Genomic DNA, 22498 nt, shown 5'->3' on the forward strand with positions numbered 1-22498 from the left:
AGAGAAGGAGAGAGGGAGCATGGATGGGGAGAGGCAAAGAGAGAGGGAGAGAGAGAGAATCCTAAGCAGCCTCTGCACTGTCAGAGCAGAGCCTGATGTGGGGCTTAATCTCACAAACCGTGAAACCATGACCTGAACCCAAATTGACAGTTGGATGCTTAACCATCTGAGTCACCCAGGCACCCCTTAAAGATTTTATTTTTAAGTAATCTCTACACCCAAAATGGGGCTCAAACTCACAATCCCAAGATCAAGAGTTGTGTGCTCCCCCAACTGAGCCAGCCAAGCACCCCTTCATTGAGTTCTTTAGTCTTGTTTTTCTGTAGCCTTTGAACACACTTAAAATAGTTGATTTATTGTCTTTGTCTAGTAAATCCAATGCCTGCACTTTCTCAGGCACACTTTCTATTGATTGTTTTCCTCCTTTATGTATGGCCCAACTTTCTTGCATCCTTACACACCTTATAATTTTTTGTTGTTGTGTTTAGAACCAGATTCTCAAAATAATCTAATGCAGCAATTCTGGAAATCAAATTTCGTTTTTATGATTAAACTTTTTTTCAATTTAAAATTTTCATTTTAATTTTTTTAATGTTTATTTATTATCTTTGAGAGAGAGAGAGAGAGAGAGAGAGAGAGAGAGAGAGGAGACAGAACACGAGCAGGAGAAGGGCAGATAGAAAGGGGACTCAGAATCAGAAGCAGGCTCCAGGCTCTGAGCTGTTAGTACAAAGCCCGATGAGGGGTTCGAACTCATGGACCGTGAGATCACGACCTGAGCCGAAGTTGGAGACCTAACCAACCGAACCAACCAGGCACCCATGGAAACCAAATTTCTATTCCCTCCCCGGAGTTTGTTGTTGTTGCTGCTATAGACGAATACTCCAAACATAGCACAGGCCTCTGGCCAAAATTTCTTCAAGACAGAGGATGTTCTTTGGGAGAATCGATAGACAGAGCCTCTTGCATGTGGGCATGGAGCTCATCTGAGGAGAAGCAATGTGGATTGAGTGCCTCCAGTGCACTCTGATGATGTTGCCTCTTTGGGTCTCCCTCAAATATAGGCAGAGGGGGGTTCTGTCCTCAGTCATTTCCCTGTCTCCTCAGAACACACTAGAGTGTGTTGAACCTGCAGAGTCACATTCAGTGATCCCGATTCAGCCTTGCTCATGCCATTCCAGCCTATGACAACCTCCTCTGGGAATCTGACTGGTTGTATGGTGAGCAAATTCCCAGCCTCTTTGCCCAGGAAGGTCAGGATCAGGCAAAATGAGAATAATACCAAAGCTTGTCACCAGCTAAAGTGATCAGTGCCCAGATGACTCCTGGGCCAAAAATCAGCCAGGGACCTGGGAGATGCCCAAAGGGTGGAGAAAGAGAAAGCACATGGGTCATAAAGGACCCAACCAAAGGGAGTCAGTGGAGGGGCTAGTAGTCAGGAAGGGCCTTTCCCAGAGGCCCAGGTGGTGGACACATCACCCTGGAGGGACCTTTCCTCTTTCCTGGTGGATTTAGGGTTAGCAGCACGGCCGAGTGCGAATCTGAGTAGGAGTCTGTCACAGGTCCTCCTGCCCGATGCCGGACTAAACAATCCTGCTGAGGAAAAGAAGAGGAGGAGGATGCTAAGGCCCTGGGAGCCCTCAAAGCCTGGCATGAAGTGTTCATTTGTGTAAGAAGCATCTGTTAAATGCCTAGTTGAGTGTGATGTGACAAGACCATGGGCTTTGAAAACAGCCAGATTGAGGTTCAAAGCTAGGCTCTGCCACGTACCACCTGCTGTGAACTTGGCCAAGTTTTAAGTGTCTCTGAACCTTAGTTTCTACATCTATAAAAGAGAATATTAGCACCCACTCACCGGGCTATTGTAGGAGGGAATGAGATGGCATTTTTATAGCGTGCCTCACCCATACCAGGCAAGTATGAAAGCTATTCATCTTGTTGGCAGCGTTGGATAAAGAAGACTTGCTCTATGACTTCCTCTGCCTTGATTTTCCTAAAAGCCTGCACCGCTGCATCCTTGGCCAGGTTCTCTGTTATAAGCTCTCACAGCGCCTGTGTCTTCCTACCTCTGTTTCAGTTTTATAATTATATATTTACTTGTATAACTAATACTTTTCTCCCTTACTGACTCTTTTGCTCATGATCCTGTGCTGGGTTTCTAGCAATAGATGGCAAATGAATGAGTAAATGAGTTTGAGGCTCTGGTCTTCACAGACCTCATTAAGCGTGCACACATGAAGAGACTAAAGAGCGGAGTGTCTGGGGGCAGGTGTCCAGGACCTCTGAGCAGGTCTGGAGCCTGGGGGCTGAAGCGGCTGGAGTCCAGCATGGGGTTCTCACCCAGCTCTCCTCCAGGAGCTGGTTCAACGACACCCTTGACCCAGCCTCCTCCACTCCCACCAGCTGCAACCTCTCCTGCCCCACTGCCACCCAGTCCCAGAGCTGCATCCCTGTGGACTCTGGATAGGGCCATGGGGGTCAACCTGTGGGCCTTCCCGTGGTCTCGACCAGAGACGGGGCCACAGCAACCACAGCCCCTACAGGCCTCAGAATGAGCCTCTCTGGGGTTTGGTCACTTTGCCCTGGGGCTTTCCAGGCTGACATGGTCCATCTTGTTCCCTCATTAGTCCCAGCATCGAAGCCAGCAGAGCCTGGTCATCCCCCTCTTCCCAGAAACTACGATGGAAAGCCAGGGGACAAAAGTGCGGCTCCGGGAGAGGGGCAATTCCCTGGAGGAGGGGAGCGTGGGCTCTTTCCCCATGGCTGCCGGGCAGCGGCCTGGGCTTTGCCCATGCCTTCATGACTTTAGCACCTAGTTCAAGGACTTGTCAGATGCCCACCCAGACCCCAGCCCCTACCAGCCCCTTCCTTGCCCGCAGTCTGCATGAGGTTAACCTCAGGCTTCTTCCTGGTCGTCTCTGATTCACTTTCCTGTCTCTGGCCGGATTATGGCTTGGGGTTTGGCTGAGCCCTCCTGCTCCCATGCTCAAAGACAGAGTTCCTGACCCTGCCTGTCAACGGGCACCTACTGCCTCCCAGGCCCACTTTCCCCTGAGTCTCCAGCCTGTCTCCTGCCTCTGGCCAGAAAGCCTTGAGCTACCTGGTGGCAAACACCCGGCTCTGCCACCTTGGGCTGAGGATAGTCAGGCCCTGGGAGCATCCCGGCTCCCCAGTGCCTGCCCAGAATGGAGCATTCAGCCCGAGTCCCCGGAACCACTGGACAAAGGCAGCATCAGAACACACTCTGTTTGGGGATAGCCCTTTGGAGCCCGCTTGGTGCTCTGTGATTTGTCCCCTCAGGCCAAGTATACCTTGTGCTCTGACACCAGTGCTAAAGCTGAGGAGAAACCCGAGGTTCAGGGAGGCTGAATACTGGCCCAGTCTACCCCGTGAGGCAGTGAGAGATCCAAGCCAACTACCTAAACGCTCTTGCTCTGAATCCAAAGTGACAATTGTTCCATAGAGATGACCCTTCACAAGCAGCCACGGCAACACGTGAGACCCAGGAGAAGCCTGCTGAGGTTCCCTGGCCTTTCTTCCTGGATACCTCCTGGGGCTTCTGGAAAGGCAAGTGAGGAGCAGCGATTTTTGTTTGTTTTTGTTTGGTTGGTTGTTTTCTGTTTTGTTTTTGTTTTTTTCTTTGTTTCATCAATCCTTGCCTTGAAGTATACATTCCATCCATAGCCCGGTGATTAGTTAGGGTTCTAACATCACCTCAGCTCCATCAGCAGCCCGGGAGAAGCTTCTGCTGAAAGTCCCTCCTCTGCTTGGCTAATGAATTAGTATAGTCATCCAGTATACATTCCATTGGTTAATACAAGTGAGGCCCTAGAAAAGGGCACCCATGGACTCCGGTCAGAATTTGCATTATTATGCCTTTGTTCACATATTCAGTATTAACCTTTTGACATGCATTTATTGAACACTACTGTGTGCCAGATACTCGTAGGCACTGGGGTGAGAGAGGGCTGCAGCCCAGCTCCTTCTGCAGTTGATGGCCTGGTAAGACACTAAAAGGCTCTCAGTCTGTGGGAGCACAGAGGAGGAACTAAGCCTGGGTGGGTCTCAGGGGGCTGGGCCAGGCTGGGAAGGCTTCTCAGAGGAGGTGACTTTTAAGCTGGGCCTCAGAGGAAAAAATATGAATAAGTTTCTTCAAAAGTCTTTTCTGAGGAACTTTTCATAAACAATAGGAAATGCTTGAGAGATATGATGAGGGATAGGATGGTAGTGGGGGTTAAGGGTATAAAGAGGGATGACAGAGATACCTGGGAACTTAGTCCCTGGCCAAGTTTCTTTGGAGCCAGTCCTGACCTTATAACCTTGGTCCCCCTAAACATAGGGACCCAACCTTTTGGTCAGCACCATCCAATAAGATTTCTGCAATGGTTCAAATGTTCTATTTCTATGCCATCCAACATGGTAGCCAGGTGTGTGGTTAATGAGTCTTTGAAATGTGGCCCATGTGGCTGAAGAACTGGATGCTTCCTTTTATTTCATCAAAAGTAATTTCAACTCAGTCACCATGTTGGGCAATTCACCTCTATGTGAGTCTCACTCTGGATGCTTTTCAAAATGTCTGATGCCTGGTGCCTCAGCTTTTATCCTGCGACTCGGATTTTGATGAATGAGGGTGGGGCTAGCATATCCGTAGTTTTTGAAAACAACTCAAGTTGTTTCTCAGGTGAGCCAGGGTTGAGAGCCATTGACCAGAAACTTTGTCCACCTCCGTCTCACAGGTGGGGACGCCCTGTTTCACGGGGTTGCTTGGGGGAGTGGGCTGTGCTGGGCCTTCGGGCACCCTGGCTTTCCCCAGCACCGCTCTCCCAGTTAAGGCCACAGTGCCCAGTAAGAGGAGGAGGCCCTAAGACCCTCCACACAGCCTGCTGGCTTTCCCCGTGCCGGCCTCACCCCTTTTCCAGTAGAGGCAGAATTTAACCACCTGAGCCCTGCTAGGACGGAGTCCCCTGGGCCCCTGCCGGACAGCCCGGGTCAGTGGTCAAGAAGCCTGGTCCTTGCAGGCCTGGGGACCTTGGACAAAGCCCAACCAGCCATTTTCCCGGGCTGGGCAAGGCTGGACTAAAGCAGGGGCCGCCGGCCAGGCCTGAGGTTTGGCTGGTTTCTGTCCACTTTCCCATTAAACAGATACGCTGATGTGCATGTTCGGGACAGCAACAATGCAGGAGGTTTGGGGGACGAGACTGGGACTTGGACAGAACTCTCCTTCCCCACGTATCCTGGAAGAAGCTTTTGGAGCTGGGGCTCCCCCAGCAGCTGCTGCCTGCCTCCCCCCACCCCCGTGTTTGCCACCCACACCCCAAAAGCACTTTTCCCATGACTCACACGTGGCAGCCTGTGCACTTCTTTTATTATTAAATATATAAGCAGCTTCCTATTTTTTAAATAGATATTTAAATGACTTTATATAAAATAATTCACCACTTCCAAGTATAAAAACAAAATCTCACAGTGTGTGAGCCAATGTTCCCTCTCGGCTTTCTCAAAGAAGGAATTCGTGTGCAGGCAGCCGGGGGAGCAGCCCAGAGGTCCGGGCCCCTCCGCACCTGTGTCACCAAGCGCCCACAAAGAGCTTCTGCAAGGAGTTGGACTTGCTTTCTTGACTTTCAAAATACTATGTGTTTGGGGTGGGGGAGGAATGCCTTTTTTCTGTGTGTGGTTTTTTTTTCCCTTTCACTTTTAAATACATACACTCTAGCATCAAATATGGAGCCTGTGACTAGAGCCCCCACAGGGCACGTTCCCCACTGCTCGTCCTTCAGCTGAAAGCAGCAGGGCAGGGATGGTGGGGGCCAGCAGACCCCAACTTTCGAGGGCAGGAAGGAGTCATGGGCCTCTGCCCAGGGGCCAGGAAGGGTGGGGTCTCTCAGTGGAGGGCCCAGGGCAGCAGGAGAGGAGGGACGCAGCAGCACAAAGGGACCGAGGGCAATTGGCAACCCTGTCACCTGCTGCCAGTTCTCAGAGCAGTGGCCACGGGCTGGCCCAGGACACTGAAACCCTCAAGACAGATTTGGAAGCAGATGCCCGGTCCCTCTCCCGCCTTGTCTGGCCTGGGCCAGAGAGACAGTGTAGGGATGAGAGCTGGGGGCATCACTGCCTACCCAGGTGGGGCACGAGAAGGTGGGGGAGAGAATGGGAGCTAGGTGCCATGTGTGAGGCTGGAGAGCAAGCCCAGCCTCAAGACTTCCACAGGGACAGCCAGGGTGCCCCCCAGCACAGCCCTGCTGCGATGAGGGGGCGGGGCCTGGTACAGGGAAGCAGATTGGGGGGTGTGTGTCAGGGTGCAGACACCTCCCCCCACCTCAGCGGTATACCCATAATTGCAAAGACCCATTTTCAGCGGGAGCTCACCCTGCAGCCTCCCTCTGGGTAGGCCTCTGCCCTCCCTGCCTGGCCTTCCCTAGTCACTTCCCTCCTGGGAATGTCAAAGTGCAAGATGCAGGAACCTGGGCAAACGACGCAGCCTGAAGCCTGCTCCGGCTGGCAAGCCCCTGCGACTCTTCCGCCCCGTCCACCCTGGGGAGTCGAAGCCTGGGTCAGCGGACGGTCAGGGCTTAGGGGCGCCCTCGGTCAACAGGCAAGGCCGGCTCGGGCACTCAGTGCAGGAAGCTGGCGAGAGGCTGCAGGGGCAGGAGGATGGACCGATGCCCGCTCACAAGGATGGACGGGGCAGGCTGGTCAGCAGGCAGCTTCAGTATTCACAGTGCAATGGCTTCCTTCATGAGGGGAGCCTCAGCGCAGCCTCCCGGAGAAGCTCTGGCAGGGCAGAGGGAAACAGGGGCAGATCCTAGAGCTTGGTCTTCCCCTTGGCATTGGAGCCAAACCAGACGAGTCCTGAGGGCAGGATCCACCATCCCTCTCTACCTGGCAGCCAGCAGAGGGCACTTGGGCAGGCGGAGGGTGCAGACACCCTCCGGGCCGTCAGCGCATACCCACAGGCCCGAAGGCCTTCTCTTCCCGTCTCTTGGGCTGCACACCTTTACGGGAAATCCAGCGACGCTGTCCCGCCCTGCCAATTTCATGCTTCTCTCGCTAGAGACAAGTTCCTGCTTGTCGGTGCTGGCATCCCTAAGCACCAGGCAGTCCTCTGGGCACAAGGGCTCTTTCCTTCCTCGGTGCCCACTCTGCTCTCCCACGTCCTACAGGCATCTGGGTCCCTGGCCCAGGCGTGGCTTGGAGGGAAGGAGGAGGAGGACACAGCCCCTGAGGCGCAGGGGGTCCTCAGCCGAGCTTCCCAGCCTTCCTCCAGTGGACGGGAGCCGCCAGGGCCCACGATAAATATCAGCAGCTTGGAGGGCATCCTCCAGCCCTCTCTCCTGGTCAGTCCAGAGTCTGAGGGTCGAGGGCAGAGGGACCCCAGTCTCGCTGCTCTGGTCAGGAGCTCATGTGGTGGGCAGGCCACATTTCGAGAAGAATGGCTGTGGACGGGTGGTGGTGGACGCCCCCATGATGTCTCGTCCCGTGGAGAGACTGTCCTGTGCGTCCAGCTGTAGGGGAGAGAGAAAGAAAGGCTGGTCAGCCCAGTGGGAGTGGACGGAGGGGTCGCTGGGGGCATGGTGGGGGAGACACAGCATTCCTGTGGGCTGTCGGTGGTGCTACGGGCAGGACTTCCTCCGTCCTCTGCCTCGCCTTCCCAGCCACTCCAGACACCGCAAAGGACCGGGTAGCTTTTCCTGGCAGCAGTCCAGGCCTCTGGCCAGACTGGCCTCACCTCCTACCTTCTCCTGGGGAACCAGGGAGTGCCGGGGGAGGTAACAGGACCTGCTAGAGGCCGCCAGGAGAGGGCGGTGGCAGCTGCTTAAGGAGACAGAGGAGTCTGACAGGGAGGGGAGTGGGCACTTGAGTGTCCTGAGGCCTCCCCTCAGGCAAGACCAGCTCCCTGGCCTTGGGCCAATGAACCCGTTGGTTCCTGCTAACTCCAGCAAAGAAGAATTTCTCTTTCCCACCTCTACACCACTCCTCACAGAGGGTCATCGCACACGGTACCTGACACTCGGGACAGCAGGTCATAGGTAACCAAGAGGAAGAACTAGAGGCACTTTTGGAATGAGGAAACTCCCACCCCGCCTCTTGGCACGCTGTCCCCCAAGTAACCCAGCCTCCTTCCTGACGGGCCAAGGGACTTGCCTCCCTGGATCATCCATGGGAGTCAGGGCCCTGCTCTCTCCACCCCCACCCATCCTTGTCCCCTGCCCAGCATCCTCAGAACGCTTTGTTCCCAGAGCAGAAACCCCCTGGACCCCATCCAGCTTTGGATCTTGTGTGGAGCTCCCTGACCATCCATAGACCCCACGGCAGAGTCCATGATGGACAAGGAGGGCAGATGGGACCGTAGCTTCTGGCTTCCAGCCCATTCCCATGCTCTGCAGGGGGAGGAAGGGAGAACCAGAAACTGGACATGAGCCATGCTGGGCACAGCTGGGTCTCAGACCCAGCCGGGGCGAGAAGGGAAGGAAGAAGGACCAAGTGGGTGAGTCCCCTGTCCCTATGTCCTGATTCCTTAGAGTGCCTGTGGTTTCTTTCCAAGCATCCCTCTCTCGGTCTCTCTGCCTCTGTGTTTTCTCTCTCTTGTCAGAGTGGCATGTAGTCTGGGGGCTGGCCCCGATTCTCCTGAGGCTCCTGGGGCTTAGGCTGGACCTACTGATCCAAACAGTGGGATCAGGAACCAGGGCTGTGGTCCCTGCCCTGGGCTCGCTTTCTAAGTGAAATCTTGAGGGGAGGAAAAGGAAAGTTTGGCAGGGCCTGAGAACAGGTAGGCAGGGAAAGTAGAGCAAGGGTGTAGAGGAGATCAGGCAGAGGGCCAAGACCAAGGGGGGAGGCTGGCAACCAGTCAGAGGGTGGTGTGGCGCTGAGCCACAGAGTCCCCAGACCTCGAGCTCTTTTCTGCTTTACCAGTCTTGAGGGGTCACCCTCACAGCCCTGCCAGTGTCCCACCTGACCTACTCATGCATCTGAGCCCATCCCACCAAGGGGGGCCCCAGGATTCCAGATATGTTCCCTCGTGCTCTCTTCTAAAGAGGCTCCCTTGATTTTGAGCATTCCTTAGATCCCTTTTCTTTGAGGAGTGGCCCGGACCTGCAACTGTACCCATGGGGAGGTCCTAAGGAGCTCACTTGTATTTGGCATAGATGTGACTAGAAACTTGAATGGGTTACCCTAGCTAGTCAGCCAGTGAGCAAATCAGGCTGTTAGCCAGCTAGTTAGTTAGTCAGGCTGGCCAGGGTCAGGTGGTCAGTCATCCCTGAAACCAATCAGTTAACATTTATTGAGTTCTTGGCAAGTGTGGAGGGGCCCTCTCTGTATTAGAACATGGGACAGAAAAAGAAATGCAAAAAAAGTGGAAGACACAGTCCCTGCCCTCAATGGGCTTACAGCCTTCTTAGGGATGCAGAACGCACATATACACATAAAATAAGATTTTTAAAATGTACAAACACAACATCCAAGTCAGTGCAAACTGATATAGTATTAACCAAATACAAAAAAGCAGAGGGGTATGAATTGAAGAGCAACCTGTGGGCGGCGGAGACAATCTGGAAGAACAGGAAGTGGGGGGGCGCTGCCTGGAATGCGGGAACCAGGGACGGGGAATGATAGCATCACATCTTTATCAACAACGTAGGTGAAGACAACAGAAGACGCTCATCAATGTGCAGGAGACACACTTGGGAGGACTATGAAGACTGAACTAGGACTCAAAACAATTTCAGGAGGCTCTGGTGACAGGCAGAAACCAACAAGGACGGCTATAAACTCCTGCACCCTGGTTAAAACACTATGTTGTTCAAGTACAGGAGAGAAGGCCTGGCTTGCTGGAAGTTTATGGGAAATGGAACTGAGGGTCTGAATAGACCACACGCTCAACATATGACAACAGTATGATGCAGCTGTTCAAAAACAAAACAAAAACAAAACCCCCAAGCACTAACGCAATCTGAATCTGCACGAATAGAAGACTGGCGTCCAGCTCTAGGAAGGTTAACAGTCCCACTGTACTCTGAGCTGCTCGGACAACATCTGGAGCACCGTGTCCAGGGCTGGGTGCCACATGTTCAGAGGCACATTGACAAGTGAGTGTGTCCAAAGGAGGGCGACCAGGATGGTGAGGGGTCTGAAAACCATATCACATAAAGGATGTTTGAGGGCTTGTGCCACACTTAGCTGAGAGAATTCTTACAGAGGCATGGATAACTGACTTGAGACACTGGAGGGCTCTCATGAGACTAGGAGAGAGGACCACTGTAGAGCAGGCAGGGAAGCTCACTGGAGGAAGGATTTCCTCAAGGCGCTTCTGGGAGACGGCAGGGAGGTTGTCTGGGACCTGGGTGTATGGGACCAGCAGCTGGCTGATCCCTGTCGGGGGAGGCCCCTCTAGGGTGGACATTGGCCAAATGACCTCTGAGAGCCTTTCTAAGACTAAGGTTCAATGGGTCCATGAATCTAAAAGCAGGGATGTAAAAATGATCTTGGCTGGAGAGAAGGGTCGAATAGAGTGCAGACAGAAAGCTGGCCAGAGGTGCCTGTTAGGGGCAGCCGCTGGAGGGGCCCAGGAGTCAAGCGGAGAACATTGGGTTTGAAGTGGTTGGCGATGCAAATTCCCCAGGAGGGTAAAGACTATGGACAAGAAGATTTTGACTGCTCTGGGATGGAAGGTGGCAGCAAAGACTAGAAGCCAAATATAGAAATCATAACTGAATGCCTGGCCTCAGATGGTGGGGGTGCGGGGAATGGAGGGGCAGTGCAGAGACCTGAGGATCTCAAAAGGAGACAATTGGCAGGATATGGTGACCGATGGAAAAGGGAGTTAGGAGGGGAGGGAGTCACGTGCAGGCCTCAGGGAGTTGGTGATTAGAAACACAGGTGATTAGAAAAGAGGGTAGCTAGTTTTAAGGGGTGGAGAGAGATCCAAATCAGAGTCTTACCTTAGAAGCCCCTCTATACCAGCAGCTCCACCTGTCTGTCCTCATCCTGAGTCAGGGGGCTGCAGGCAGAGCACAGGGCTGGCATAAGACTCCGGCAGAGGCTGAGGAGCGAGGGATCCCCTTAAGTTTGTCCGCCAATCCCCTGCACATGCACTCCAGCCCTCTCCGATTGAGAAGCCTCAGAACTGCCTAACGCTAAGGAGAAGTGGGAAAAATCCCAGAGATACAGGAAAGACAAACGCCCTTCCTCCTCTCTGCCTCCCATCCTGTTCTGAACTCCATTTCCTCAGAGCAAGTGAAAGGAAGTCTCCCTCAAATCTAGAGAGGAAACAGATGCTAAGACAGCCCCCCTCGTGCCTTCCAGAGCACCCCCACCTCCCCGTAAACACTCACCTGCCCTCTGGTCGCTCCAGGGGAGAATCCACTGTCTGAGGTTCTCGATGGCTCTGGGGACAGACAGTACAGATCAGCCTCCCTGAGGAGCTGGGGGAGAGTGTGGGGACTGTGGCCTCACCCCCAGACAGGGTTGCCCAGGAGAATAGAGGAGAGAGGTGTCAAAGTCTCCCCCTATTCCCCTGATATGGGGGTCAGCCACAGGGCCAGGAGGCCTTCCTGAGGCCTCCCTGCTGGTGACGCCCCATCTCCTCTCCCCATGCAGGCTGCCTCCTGTCCCAGGGGCCCCGGTGCCCTGGGCACTATGACCCGTACATCGGGCAGAGCTCCCGGTGAGCCCTCGGCCCTGACCTTCATGCAGCATCCCTTTCCTCTGCTAGCTCCCCTCATGGCCAGTTCTCTTCCCACTCTCAGCCCAAGAATATTCTCTCCTGGTCCCTTCCTGTTGACCTTGTAGCCTGGGTCTCCCGTTTTTGCACGAACCCTCCATTTCAACCTCCCATCTTCTGTGCTCAGCTGGCCTCCTGTCTTGGCATCTGAGGAACCCAGGCGGAGCCCAAGTAATCCTCCGACCTGCCGACCTGCTCGTCTGCCCAGGCCGTGCCCCTGCCCCCATCACAGGCCCTCCTCTCGCAGGGGCTCTCCTTACCCGCCATCTCCGCCTGTAGAACAGGAGGCCGCCGACGGCCAGCAGGACCAGGATGATGCTGGGCACCAGCAGGTGGAAGACAAACCCTGGGAGCTGAGGGTCAGAGGGTCCCTCCTGCCGCCTCTCATGGCCTGTGTCAGTCAAAGGAATGGAATTAAAGTGGGCTGAGGGCCTGCGCCCCTCACTTGCTTGTCCTTCCAGCTCTGTGGGGCTCCTCCGATCCCTGGTGCTCCTTCTGCCCTCCAGCTCCCTGAGGGGCAGCACGGGGCCCCAGGAGTGCCTTCCGGGAGGACTGAGCTGTGCAGAGAGGGCCGAGGGGCTGCTGAGGCTTCGTGGAGGCCGTGATGGGGTCCTGGCAGAGCCTGGCTCCTGGTGGTCTGTGGTCGGGGCAGATGGACCCTCTGTCTTCTCAGGTGTGTGACTCTGGGCCTGGCCAGTGGGTCTCGCAGGGCCCATCTCGGGCAGGGGTTTGCCAGTCATGTCCTCTGGCTGCCGGCTCCTGGCTGCGTAGGACAGTGGGAAAGATGCTGACAAGAGGTCACTGGGCCTGGCAGTCGTCTTGGCCTGGGTGCTGTCTCCTCCAGGCCTGGAGGGGGAAAGCTCTGCCCCTTGGGGTACAGGACCCTCACTGGCCTCTCCGGAGGCCTCTTCGAGGGTCCAGTTAGTGACCAACACAGAGTCAAGCATGTCCTCCATCCCAGGGACAGGGACCCTGACAGAGGGCTGGGGCTGAGGCGAATCTCCGATGGGACTGGCCTCCACACCGGGGGGCTCTGGAAAGTCAAAGCTCTGGCAGGTGCTCCTGGGTGGTCGCTGCTTGGCAGTGCCCGGGTCCAGGTCCACTGTGCGAAGGGGCAGCTCACTGGGCAAGAGGGAGCTGCCCTCTGCCCCCTCAGAGTCAGCCGAGGTCAAGCCAGCCATGGGGGCCATGGAGGGGGCAAGGGGCTGCTGAGGGGAGACAGAGGCCAGGTCACTGCTAGGGGTGGCTTTGGGGTACGGGCAGTTGCAATCAGGCTTGGTCACCACATCTGAAAGAACCACAGAGAGAGGGAGAGAGAAAGATGGGGAAGAGATAGAGTCACCAGCCTTCAGCACAGGTTTCCCGGGGCGGAGGGGAGGGAGGGGAGGGCGAGGAAGGGGTGGAGAGGGAACTATGGGTCGGGGTCCCTCATCCTCTCATCACTCAGCTAGGGGCTGAGGAGAGGACAGGACTGGAGTCAGTGCTCATGACACAGGCCTTAGGCAGGGAAGGTACAAACTGCAGGGTCTCAAAGGCAGAAAGCAAAGAGTGGGGTTTAGAGGACAGACTGGGGACCAGGGTCAGGGAAGACCAGGGACCAGCTTTTCCTGGAGTTCCAGCTGGCTAGGTGCCAAGCCAGGGTTGAGCAGCAGCTGACCGGGGGGTTGAGCAGTGGCCTCCAAGACGAACACAAGACACCCTCAAGTCCCAAAAGCAGTGCTGGTCGGAAAGCAGCAAGGTGGTTTCATGCACAGCCAGGGGCCACACTCCCACAGCCACAGGCGGGAACAAGCTGGGGCTGGAAAGCAGCCACGACTCAAGGATTTAGGATTGAAGCAAAGAGACTGGACTTGGCCACTGGCAGGTTGCGGGGCCTCAGCTCCTGCCTCAGGGAGCAAGGTTGAATGTAGGAGGGCACGCGTGGCACAGGACACAGAGACGAGGACACGCAGGGTACACGTGTGTGCAGCTGGGCCTGCACCGGGAGAGTTTGAATGACGCTCAGGCTTCAAATCCAGCCTTTTCCCTTGAGGGGACATTCAAGGCATCCTGGGGACTTCTGGAGCCAGGGTATCCTGGTGACTGACAGCAGGGCTCCTGGAGCAAAGGCGTGGCTCCCAGACAGAGCCTTGCTCTCCCCACGGAACTCCCTGTGCATTCAGCCAGCCTGCAGAGCCGGTGGGGAAAGCCTCCTTGCCTACAGGGCTCTCCGAGAGGGGCCCCTTTCCCATTCCCTAATCTCACAGCCACCAGCACGATCCTTGTTGATGCCTCAACATGCAGACATATGTAGGTGTGCATGCACACACATGTCAGAACGGACATGTGCCCAGGACCATCCAGAGGTACATGAAGCCACATGTGTACATGAGGAAAGCACATCTACACACACAGCAGCACGCGTAGCAGCCAGGCTGCCTCCCCAGGGTCCCTCCAGCCCCACACCTCACCTCCCAATCCCTCACCTCCCAATCCCTGCTCTGTTCCTTACACCCTCCCCTTGACCCGCGCTCGCTGGCCCTTTTGGTGCTTACCTTGGCTGGAGCATTTAGCAAAGCTGTTGTTGCAGTTCTTGCTGAACACGTTCCAGTCCTTTTTAAGGAGGTTCTTGGTTTCATTAAAGACATTCTTGATCTTTTCCAGCAACTGGAGGGGTGTCTCATAGAAAGTTCGTACACAGGCCTGGAAAGAGAGCAGGCCCCCGGCTTGGTGAGGACAAGCCATGTCTCTTGCTTGTTTACCAAACTCCCTTGGCCTTTTTCACCTGTCTTCTTTTTCTCTTTCATTTTCTCCCTCCCCTTACTTTTGGTCTGCGGTGGAACCAGCCCTGAGATCTCCAGAGATGTCATTTATTCACAGATCCACTGAACACATCTATGTGCCGGGCATATGGTAATTACCGGGGAATCGTACAATGAGCACGAGAGAGGTGGTCACTGTCTAAGTTGGGACACTGGCTCCAGCAAGGCACTGGCGTTAGACATATTGTTACAAGCGCAGGGAGACATATGAAAAAGTGTGGAGTGACCTGAGCATGTCCAACAAGGGGAATCACATGAGGGCTCGGGGGGAATTTCCCCATGGAATTAACTGGAAGATGAGCAAGAGTCAACCAGGAAAGGAGGTGGGGTTGGAGAAAGCTGTCCCGGTGGTGGGAACAGACTATGCAAAGGTCCTGAGGCAGGAAAGAGCCTGAAATGTGAAAGACCAAAAGAGGGCTAGAGTGGCTACAGTAGCGCCATCTAGGAAGAAGTGGACAAGAGATGCAGGCAAGAGAGGCCAGCGAGGGCCAGGTGCTTCAGGCCTTTGTTGCCCATGTCAAAAAGTGCTAACCTGATTCATACAGGAAAGAGAAAACATCAGAGGGGTTACTGGAGAGGTGGGTGGTGGCAGGGTGAGACCCAAGTTTTAGAAGGGTCATCCTGTGGTGGGGACCAAGGCCACAGTGGCTATGGGTCCTTCTCTGACATGGGTATGCCCTGGAAGAAGGGCTGAAGCTGCCCCAGCCCGGTCTACTGAGCTGTCCTTTTCTCTTCTGCTTACAGGAGCGCAGCTCCCCACACCCACTGGAGCTCTGAGAAGCTTCACATCCTCCTGGTTTTCCTCCCAACTCCCAAGTTGCTCCTTCTCAGTCTCCTTACCAGGCTCCCCTCCTCCACCAGACTTATAAATTCTGGCCTTCCTCGGGGCTGTCCTGGACCCATCTCTCCCCTTCACGCCAGTTGAGGCCCCCCATGCCCAGGGCTTCATCTGTGGTCTACTTGCCAGTGACTTGCAAATACCACTGAACTACACGGGGAAGAGCTATAAGCTTCACGAGGCTGTGAAGTTCTCAAAGGCATCTCAGTGTGCCCATGGCAGGCCCTTGATAAATCTGGACCAGATGAATGAATGAATGAATGAATGCACACCTGAGAAAACCTGGGCTCAGCTCCACCACCCACCAGCTGGGTGACACTGGACAAGTGGCCTACCCAGTTTGGGTTCATTTCCTCTTTGTAAAGTCAGAACTATAATCCCTTCCAGCCTCTCACCGGGGCTGCTTGTAAGAAAGAGGGAAGCGCCTTTCTCTTGCCTTTCTTCGTAAATCTCTGTCTCTTTCATGCCTGACCTTGTAACTTCATAGAGAACACAGCCACCATCTGGGATAGAAGGCCCCAAGGCCCACCTGTCACAGAGCTGTGCCTTCTCTCCCCAGGAGCTCTGAACCCCCACTATCCTTCTCCTCCAGAGACTTGCCCCTCTAGCCTCAAAGCCTCCCTCCCTCCTTCAGTCCACCCCCCGGGTATAGGCAGTGGGTAGAGTGGGTGGCTTGTGCAAATGCAGATTCCCAAGCCTGCCCACAGCCCCAGTGAATCAGACTTTCTAGGGGTACGTACTGGGAATCTGGATTTTAAGCAAGCTCCCCAAGTGATCCTTACTGGACCTTAACATTGGAAAACCCCAGCTTTAATACCTCTCCGGAAAATTGTTTCCTCCTGCAATCCCACACTCCTTCTGGTGACCTCTGTTCCAGTGTCTTTGCGGAGCCCCCTCCCCCCGCAGCGCTGCCTCCACCTCTTCTCTGTTCACCCTCCTCTGGCACCGATTCCTGCAGCAGCTGCACAATGCCACAGCCTCGTATGCTTTTCTACCCTCCTCTTGCTTGACTTCTCAAGCCCGTTGGTTTAAGGTGACTACTTTTCCCGTCTTGAGACACTCTTCCATGGGCCCAGGGAGATCTGTCTCGTGGTTTTCTCTCCGCCACTGGGCTGCTCCTTCCCAGTCTCCTGGCCAGGTGCCCTCCCCTGCCTGGCTTCTGGGTGCCGGGGGTTCAGGGGCACAGTGGGCCGTGCTCTACAGTCTGCTGGCCTCACAGATGACCTCCAGGCCGCCTCCTCTTAAACAACGAGTATCTTGCTAGCCAGACTCAAGACCCCATGTATCTAGCCTTCTGCTCCGCATTTCCGCCTGGCTGTCTCACAAACACCTCCGAATTTCATGTGCCCCAAACTGGGCTCCTGCTCTTCCCCCAAACCTGCTCTGCCTGCAGATCCCTTCTCAACGGCTAGAGACTAAACCCTCCCCGAGCCATCCCTTCCCTCCGCTTCACATCGCCGCTGCATCACTAAATCCTGTGCGCTCTTTCTCCAAACTCGCCCTTCGAGCACAGCTACCTGCTTCACCTGCACAGCGCCGCCCGGTTCCACGCCTCCCACCCCCTCAAGTCCCTAGAACCTCCAGTCCGGACTGGCGCCCCCTGCTGGGCTCCAGGCCTCCGTTATTACCCGCCGCGGTCCGTTCTCCGAAGGGCTAGGAGAGGGGCCTCCCCGTTAGGTTCGGTCATTCGTCAGTTCCCCAAGGCTTCCCTCAAACTTCAGACAACATTCCACATCCCTAAGACCCCAGAGGCGCCCCCTGCTGGCTCCCTCTCCCCTCCCTCCTCAACTCCTCAGGTCTTCCCTCGCCTGGCTTTCTCTTCGTCAATACATTTTTTTGCCATCCTACACATTACACATTTTACTTGTATATTTTGTTCACCACCTCACCCTCAGCTGAATGTAAGCTCCACAAACATGGATACAGGTATTTGTCTGGTTTGACCCCAGATGAGTCCTAGTGTCTAGAACAGTATCTGGTACACACTAGGCACTCATTAAGTGTTTGGTGAATGACTGAATAGTCCTCATGTTTTGCAATTCTATTTACTTATGTCATTGTTTAATGGTTGCCAACCTCACTTAACCATAAGCTCCTCTAGGGTGGGGACCACACAGTTTTTCCTCATGAAGACATCATCAAGGCCTCCTTGATGTGTCTCCTGCCCAGTAAGTCCTTAGAAGAGGTATGTGGGGTGAATAAATGAATGAAGAGAGAGAGAGCACCATGACTCGGGGTGAGGCAAGTGAATAGACTCTGTGTGTAAGGGGAAGGACGGTACCACCAAAGCCACCCTCTACTTGTACACAGTGTTCCTGGCTCCAGGACCCTCCTACCTTGTCCTGCTCCTCATAGTCCTTGGTAAAGCAGCTTCTTAAATTCAGAGAGAGTTCCTGGAGCTTCACGATGAAATTGGCATTGGGAGTATTGTCTTTGAAGCGCATGGTGTCCTCCATTATGTCTTGCATTAGGAGAAATGCCTTCTTAAGGTAGCACACGGGATCTTTCTGAAAAACAAGAAGCTGGAGTTTATGGACTGGCTGATGTGGTCGGGGGACCCGGGCTCTGTGACAGGGGCCCCCATCCCAGGCAGACGGAGGGCCGTGGCCTGCCCTATGCCTGCCCCTGAGGGGAGGGCCATGCCGCCCCAGTAAAAAGGGGAGCGCGGACCTCAGCTAGTCTTTCAGTCTCTTTCCTGGGATCTGGAACTGCCTGGACTTGGGGTAGAGGGAAAGAAATGTGGGTTCTGATTAGAGACATCCTCAGATTTCTGGAAGATGAGGCTTTAATCAGAAAGGGGGTGTGTAGGTAGGGTGGCTTCTGGAGAATTTCTGTTTCCCTTTGGACTTGCTTTCATAAAAGGTCCTTTACTATATGGCTCCTTCTAGTCCTCCAGGCCACAGGGGGAACTAAAGGCCACCTGAGGATCCACAGAATAACATCAGTGTTTTGTGTCCCTAAGAGATGATGTTGCCTCAACAGAAAGTCTGCTTTAGCTCCGTATTCCTAGTACCCAGCCAGTCTTATTGATTTTTAGCTAAGGAAACCTGCTATGCTAGTTAAGGCGTGAATGAGTGAGTGAGTGAGTGAGCAATTGAGTGAAATACTGAGGTTATTCTTTGGACCATGAGGTGGTCTCCAGTTCTAATAGACATGTATATGGATCAAGTTCAAAATGGGAGCAACGTCTGAGCATATCATGGTGCTTTTGTATGAGGTGCAAAGATGAGCCGGTGTGGAAAAAGGGGTGGTGTGGGGACACAGTTGAAAAGACATCACAGACACCCGAAAGGGCTTGTGCCAAGTCTTGGGGACAGGAACAGATGGGAATGGGGGCGGTGGGCTGGACTGTGTGGTGTTAACCCCAAGCTGACCAACCTGGGCTTTCTCCTGGAGTGAGGGGGGTGGGTGGTGGGGTGCGGGCTTGGAGGAGGGAAATGAAGGTACTAGGTTGGAGTTCCTAGAGCTCCCCCTAATGGCAGATGATGGGTGCACTGGAAGCAGGGAGGCCTATTAGGAGGCTCTTGAAACTGTCAAAGCAACTGATTGGGTGAGGCTCCTGCAGAGCCCAGAGCGCTGGGAGGCAGAACCAGCAGCCCTTGGTGGCTGGTTGGGTGTGGGGTAGGAGGAAGAGGGAAAGGGCTGGACTGACTCCCTGGCTGCTGTTCTGTCTGTTGGATGGAAACGATATCCTTAAGCAAAGCATGTGACCCAGAAGTCATATTGGTTTGCCTTAGGTCCTGGAGCCAGCCTGCGTGGGTTCAAATCAGGCCCCCACCACTCAGTATCTATGCTCCCTTAACCTCCCTGAGGACGATAACCAAAATTAGTATATCGCATAGTTGTACTATCAGGGTGATATTAGAAAGTGCTCAGTGCATAGTTAGGCCTCAATACGTGCCAGGGCCAGGAGAAGGGAGCAGTGGGGGACTCGAGGCCTGGACCCTGCTCAGCCCTGGACCCTGGCACCCCAGACTTGAGCACCAGGGATCGCCACGCCCTCACCATGCCTAGGTATAAGATTGCTCCTCCCTTCGTGCTCCCACATATACCCACCTTGGGAAGGACATAGAGGGCTGGCACGTGGGTCTTATAAATAACCATAACTCACCAACTGCTCCTGGTCTACAAACTCAAAGGCAATTTGGCATGAAGTCTCCATCTGACTGTCAATCTGTAAGAGAGAGCAGGCCGGGGGTGGCAGGGCGGCAGCAATTCCACTGAGCTCGCCTAAGAACGAGACCTAGAGGTTTTGGCTGGATCAGGGTTTGATGCTCATCTACCTCCCGGCCAACCATACTGGGAAGGACAGAGGCAAGGGGAAAGCCTTGTGCCTCCACGTGCCCAGGGTGGGCTCTAAAAGAATAAAGAGTTTCCTCCTCCCCCTCAACCCCCTCCGTGAAATCTGACAAATGCCAGTTAGCTATAAAGAAGAAGTGGTTAACAGAAGGTACAGGGCATAATCTTCCATGACAAGTAATAAGCTCCTTGTCCTCGCAGGAATTCAAGTCAAGGCTAGACAAGCTCTGGGGATTCAGGGTCTATAGGGGCTGGGGTTAGATGCCTTTAAAATCCCCGCCCCCAGAGCAGTGGCTCTGTGGTTGTAAGCCTCAGAGAATGCTACGGCTCTTGTTCTACCTGGTAAAACTGCAGGAGCTGATGCAGGAGGGCAAGTATAGAGGTAAGAGAGGTGGGAGGCGCAGCCTACAAGCACCAAGGTCAGGGTCCTGGAGCTGGCCTTTGCCAGTGGGTGCTCCACCCTGCCCGGCTGGCCAGAGGGATGGCAAATTCTCCTCCAAGCGGGACAGCGGCCACGATGGTAACCTGATTTTGCCTGGAGGAACTGTGTATGGAATCGCTGACAGCTCTGCCAGCCGGAGAATTAGAATAGGGCACAGGCTCCGTCATGGCCTGGGAGAGCAGTCCATCCCAGCCCCGGGGCTCAGACAAGGGCCAGGAAAGTGAGGGCGGGGCGCTGGGAGCTAGGCGGGAGCCTCCTCTCCCTGTGGAGCTGTGGCTCTGGTGCCAGGTTGGGGGCATATCTGAAAGGCCAGGAGTTAGAGGCCACACGCGGCCACAGCAGGCAGACGGGATGGCTTCCCAGAGGGAGCATCACACTGAGGGAGAGCAGGCTTCACAGCCTTTTCAGAGTCCGTGGTTGGCATTCCAGGCAATCATTAACCCGGGCAACGGGCTGGAAGCCCACCTTGTGCACTTTCTGCACCGGGAGTCAGAGAGGGCTTCAGGGGGGAGGGGTAGGTCAGAGACCCTGACCCGGAGAAGGTCAATGAGGAGAGCATCAGCAGAGCTGGGTGGGAGCCATGAATTGTGTCCTGCACAGCTGTATGTCTGCCTGCAACCCCTGCTCCCTGGTTCCTGCCTCAGTTTCCCCAGCGGGGAGAAGGTAGATAGGCACGGTCACACACTCACCAGCTGCTGCAGGAGCTGCAGGTGTCCGCTTCCAATCATGTGGCTACAGCGCTCTGACGCCTCCTCGGTAACACCCTTGCTCACCAGGAGACAGACCAGCAGCAGCAGGCGGTTTAGCCATGTCTGTGGTAGAGAGTGCATCATTACTCCCAGCTCTCGTTCTCCCGAGGGACCCCCATGCCCTGCCGAGAGCAGAAGAACAAGGATCTTATACCTACAATGCTGCAGGCTCTGCCCCCAGCCCTGGGATGCAGCATTCCCCAAATTTAGCTTTCTCAGGATTTCCTAGGTGGCACGCACAATCTTGCTCTCTCTTGATAACTCCCCAAATGCCACCTCCTCCAAGAAGCCTTCCCGGATTAACCCAGGCCAAGCCTGATTACACACTGACCCTCTAAGTAGGACATGGGAGGCATTCCTCCCAGTCTAAATTTCAGTTATACAGGCAACTCCTTGAATGCGGAACTTGCATCAGCCCTTTGTTGTGTCCCCGCAACCTCAAACACCGAGCCAGGCACCTTGTGGGCTGCCCACTCCTCTCGGGCTCATGTTCAAGCACCCACTTTCAGACTTCGCGCCAGAGACATTTTCCCGAGGCCCAGCCCTTCCTCCCACCTGATTCCACACAGGTCTGGCTCTGCTACTGGAAAAACCAGGGCCCCAAATTCAGTTTCACTGCGAACCTATCCCACACTGGAGACCTTTTGGAGCCCTGGGTGTGTGTGCCATAGAGGAGGCCAACTGCTTAATCAGAGGCAGCAGTGCCAGCTCCACGCCATCCTTCGCTGGCATCTGCCTCTCAGAGCTTCAGGCTCTGTCTGCATCCAGCCAGCCAGCTCTTATCACGGCCAGGATGTTTTCTCAGATCTCTCCTTCCTTCAGCTGCCCCCTGGCCCAGGAGCCGCTCACCCCCCAGAGTGATAGGACTGGCCCCTGATGCCCCATCGTGCCCCTTCCATCCTTTCTCCCTCCTCCTAACCATGGTCCCCCAACCCACTCTCCAGACAGAGGCAGAGGGACTCTTGGGCTTTCTTTCCCCAACTCAAGGTTGCCCCCTGGCAGCTGACATCCCCGGATTCAGGGAAATGCTGTCAGAGTGGGGTGAGAGCTGGCACCTTCCTGGGCTCTGCCTCAGTCATCCAGAGGATGAGACAGATACTGCAAATAAATAGCACATGGGGAAAACAAGGAGGCTATGAAACAGTGCTGGACAACATGCTGATTTACATACAACTGAAAGCACACATGTTTGTTAGCTCTTACCAGGGAAGAGAAGGCCTGGCTGGGACTACCAGGGACTAGGTAGGGAGGAAAGGCCTCTGTGAGGCCATGAAAAATGGGGAGAAGTTGATGGCAAGGAGAGGGAAGGGGAGGCCTGGAGGGGAGAGGCACATGATGGCTGGGTGCCATTCAAGGAAGGGATCTGGTGAGGGTCCTGGCCTGACCTAGGGGAGGGAGAGTGAAGGATAGTCATGGGACCGGGGGTCAGGCTCAATTGGGCAGTTGAAGAGGTACCCTGGGTGGGTTGGCTGCCCAGGCCCTCCAGAACCTTTAATTCAGGACCCACTGGAAACTGGGCCATGCAAAAGGTGTGGTTCTGTCTCAGGCCACTGTCACTGCAGCTCTGAAACTCCACTTTTCAACAGTATGGAGGGAAGAGCCCGTGAGAGAGGGGATATTCAGGAAGACAACCTTGCCATAGGCACTTCA

The 22498-nt window shown here is 54.8% G+C and overlaps 1 protein-coding gene across 9 annotated transcripts; it reads right to left on the minus strand.

Moving 5' to 3' along the window:
- Positions 1-5645: 5645 nt before the first annotated feature.
- On the minus strand, positions 5646-21708 carry CSF1 (colony stimulating factor 1). 9 transcript variants are annotated; one of them, XM_029946505.1, is made up of 8 exons: positions 20789-21708; positions 19470-19532; positions 17695-17865; positions 14254-14401; positions 11980-12110; positions 11331-11383; positions 10938-10996; positions 7415-7502 (listed from the first exon to the last, which is right to left on the minus strand). In XM_029946505.1, the coding sequence occupies exons 1-7, from the start codon at positions 20930-20932 to the stop codon at positions 10951-10953; spliced, it is 756 nt and encodes a 251-aa protein (XP_029802365.1). In that variant the 5' UTR covers positions 20933-21708; the 3' UTR covers positions 7415-7502; positions 10938-10950. The 9 variants fall into 9 exon arrangements, with proteins under 9 accessions (XP_029802364.1, XP_029802357.1, XP_029802358.1 ...); XM_029946500.1 differs by having other exon boundaries at positions 10938-11038; positions 11980-13007; positions 20789-21706; XM_029946502.1 differs by having other exon boundaries at positions 11980-13007; positions 20789-21702.
- Between the last annotated feature and the right edge of the window lie 790 nt (positions 21709-22498).

Source organism: Suricata suricatta, chromosome 8 (genome assembly GCF_006229205.1).
Source record: "Suricata suricatta isolate VVHF042 chromosome 8, meerkat_22Aug2017_6uvM2_HiC, whole genome shotgun sequence".
Taxonomy (NCBI): domain Eukaryota; kingdom Metazoa; phylum Chordata; class Mammalia; order Carnivora; family Herpestidae; genus Suricata; species Suricata suricatta.

Bases quoted from the DNA above. Each gene is read 5' to 3' on its own strand.
- CSF1 (XM_029946497.1), bottom strand. From the start codon at position 20,932: ATGATGCACTCTCTACCACAGACATGGCTAAACCGCCTGCTGCTGCTG. The intron at 19,533-20,788 runs GTGAGTGTGTGA...TCTCTCTTACAG, and splicing joins TGCAGCTCCTGCAGCAGCTG to ATTGACAGTCAGATGGAGAC. The intron at 14,402-17,694 runs GTAGGAGGGTCC...CTCTCTTTCCAG, and splicing joins ACTATGAGGAGCAGGACAAG to GCCTGTGTACGAACTTTCTA.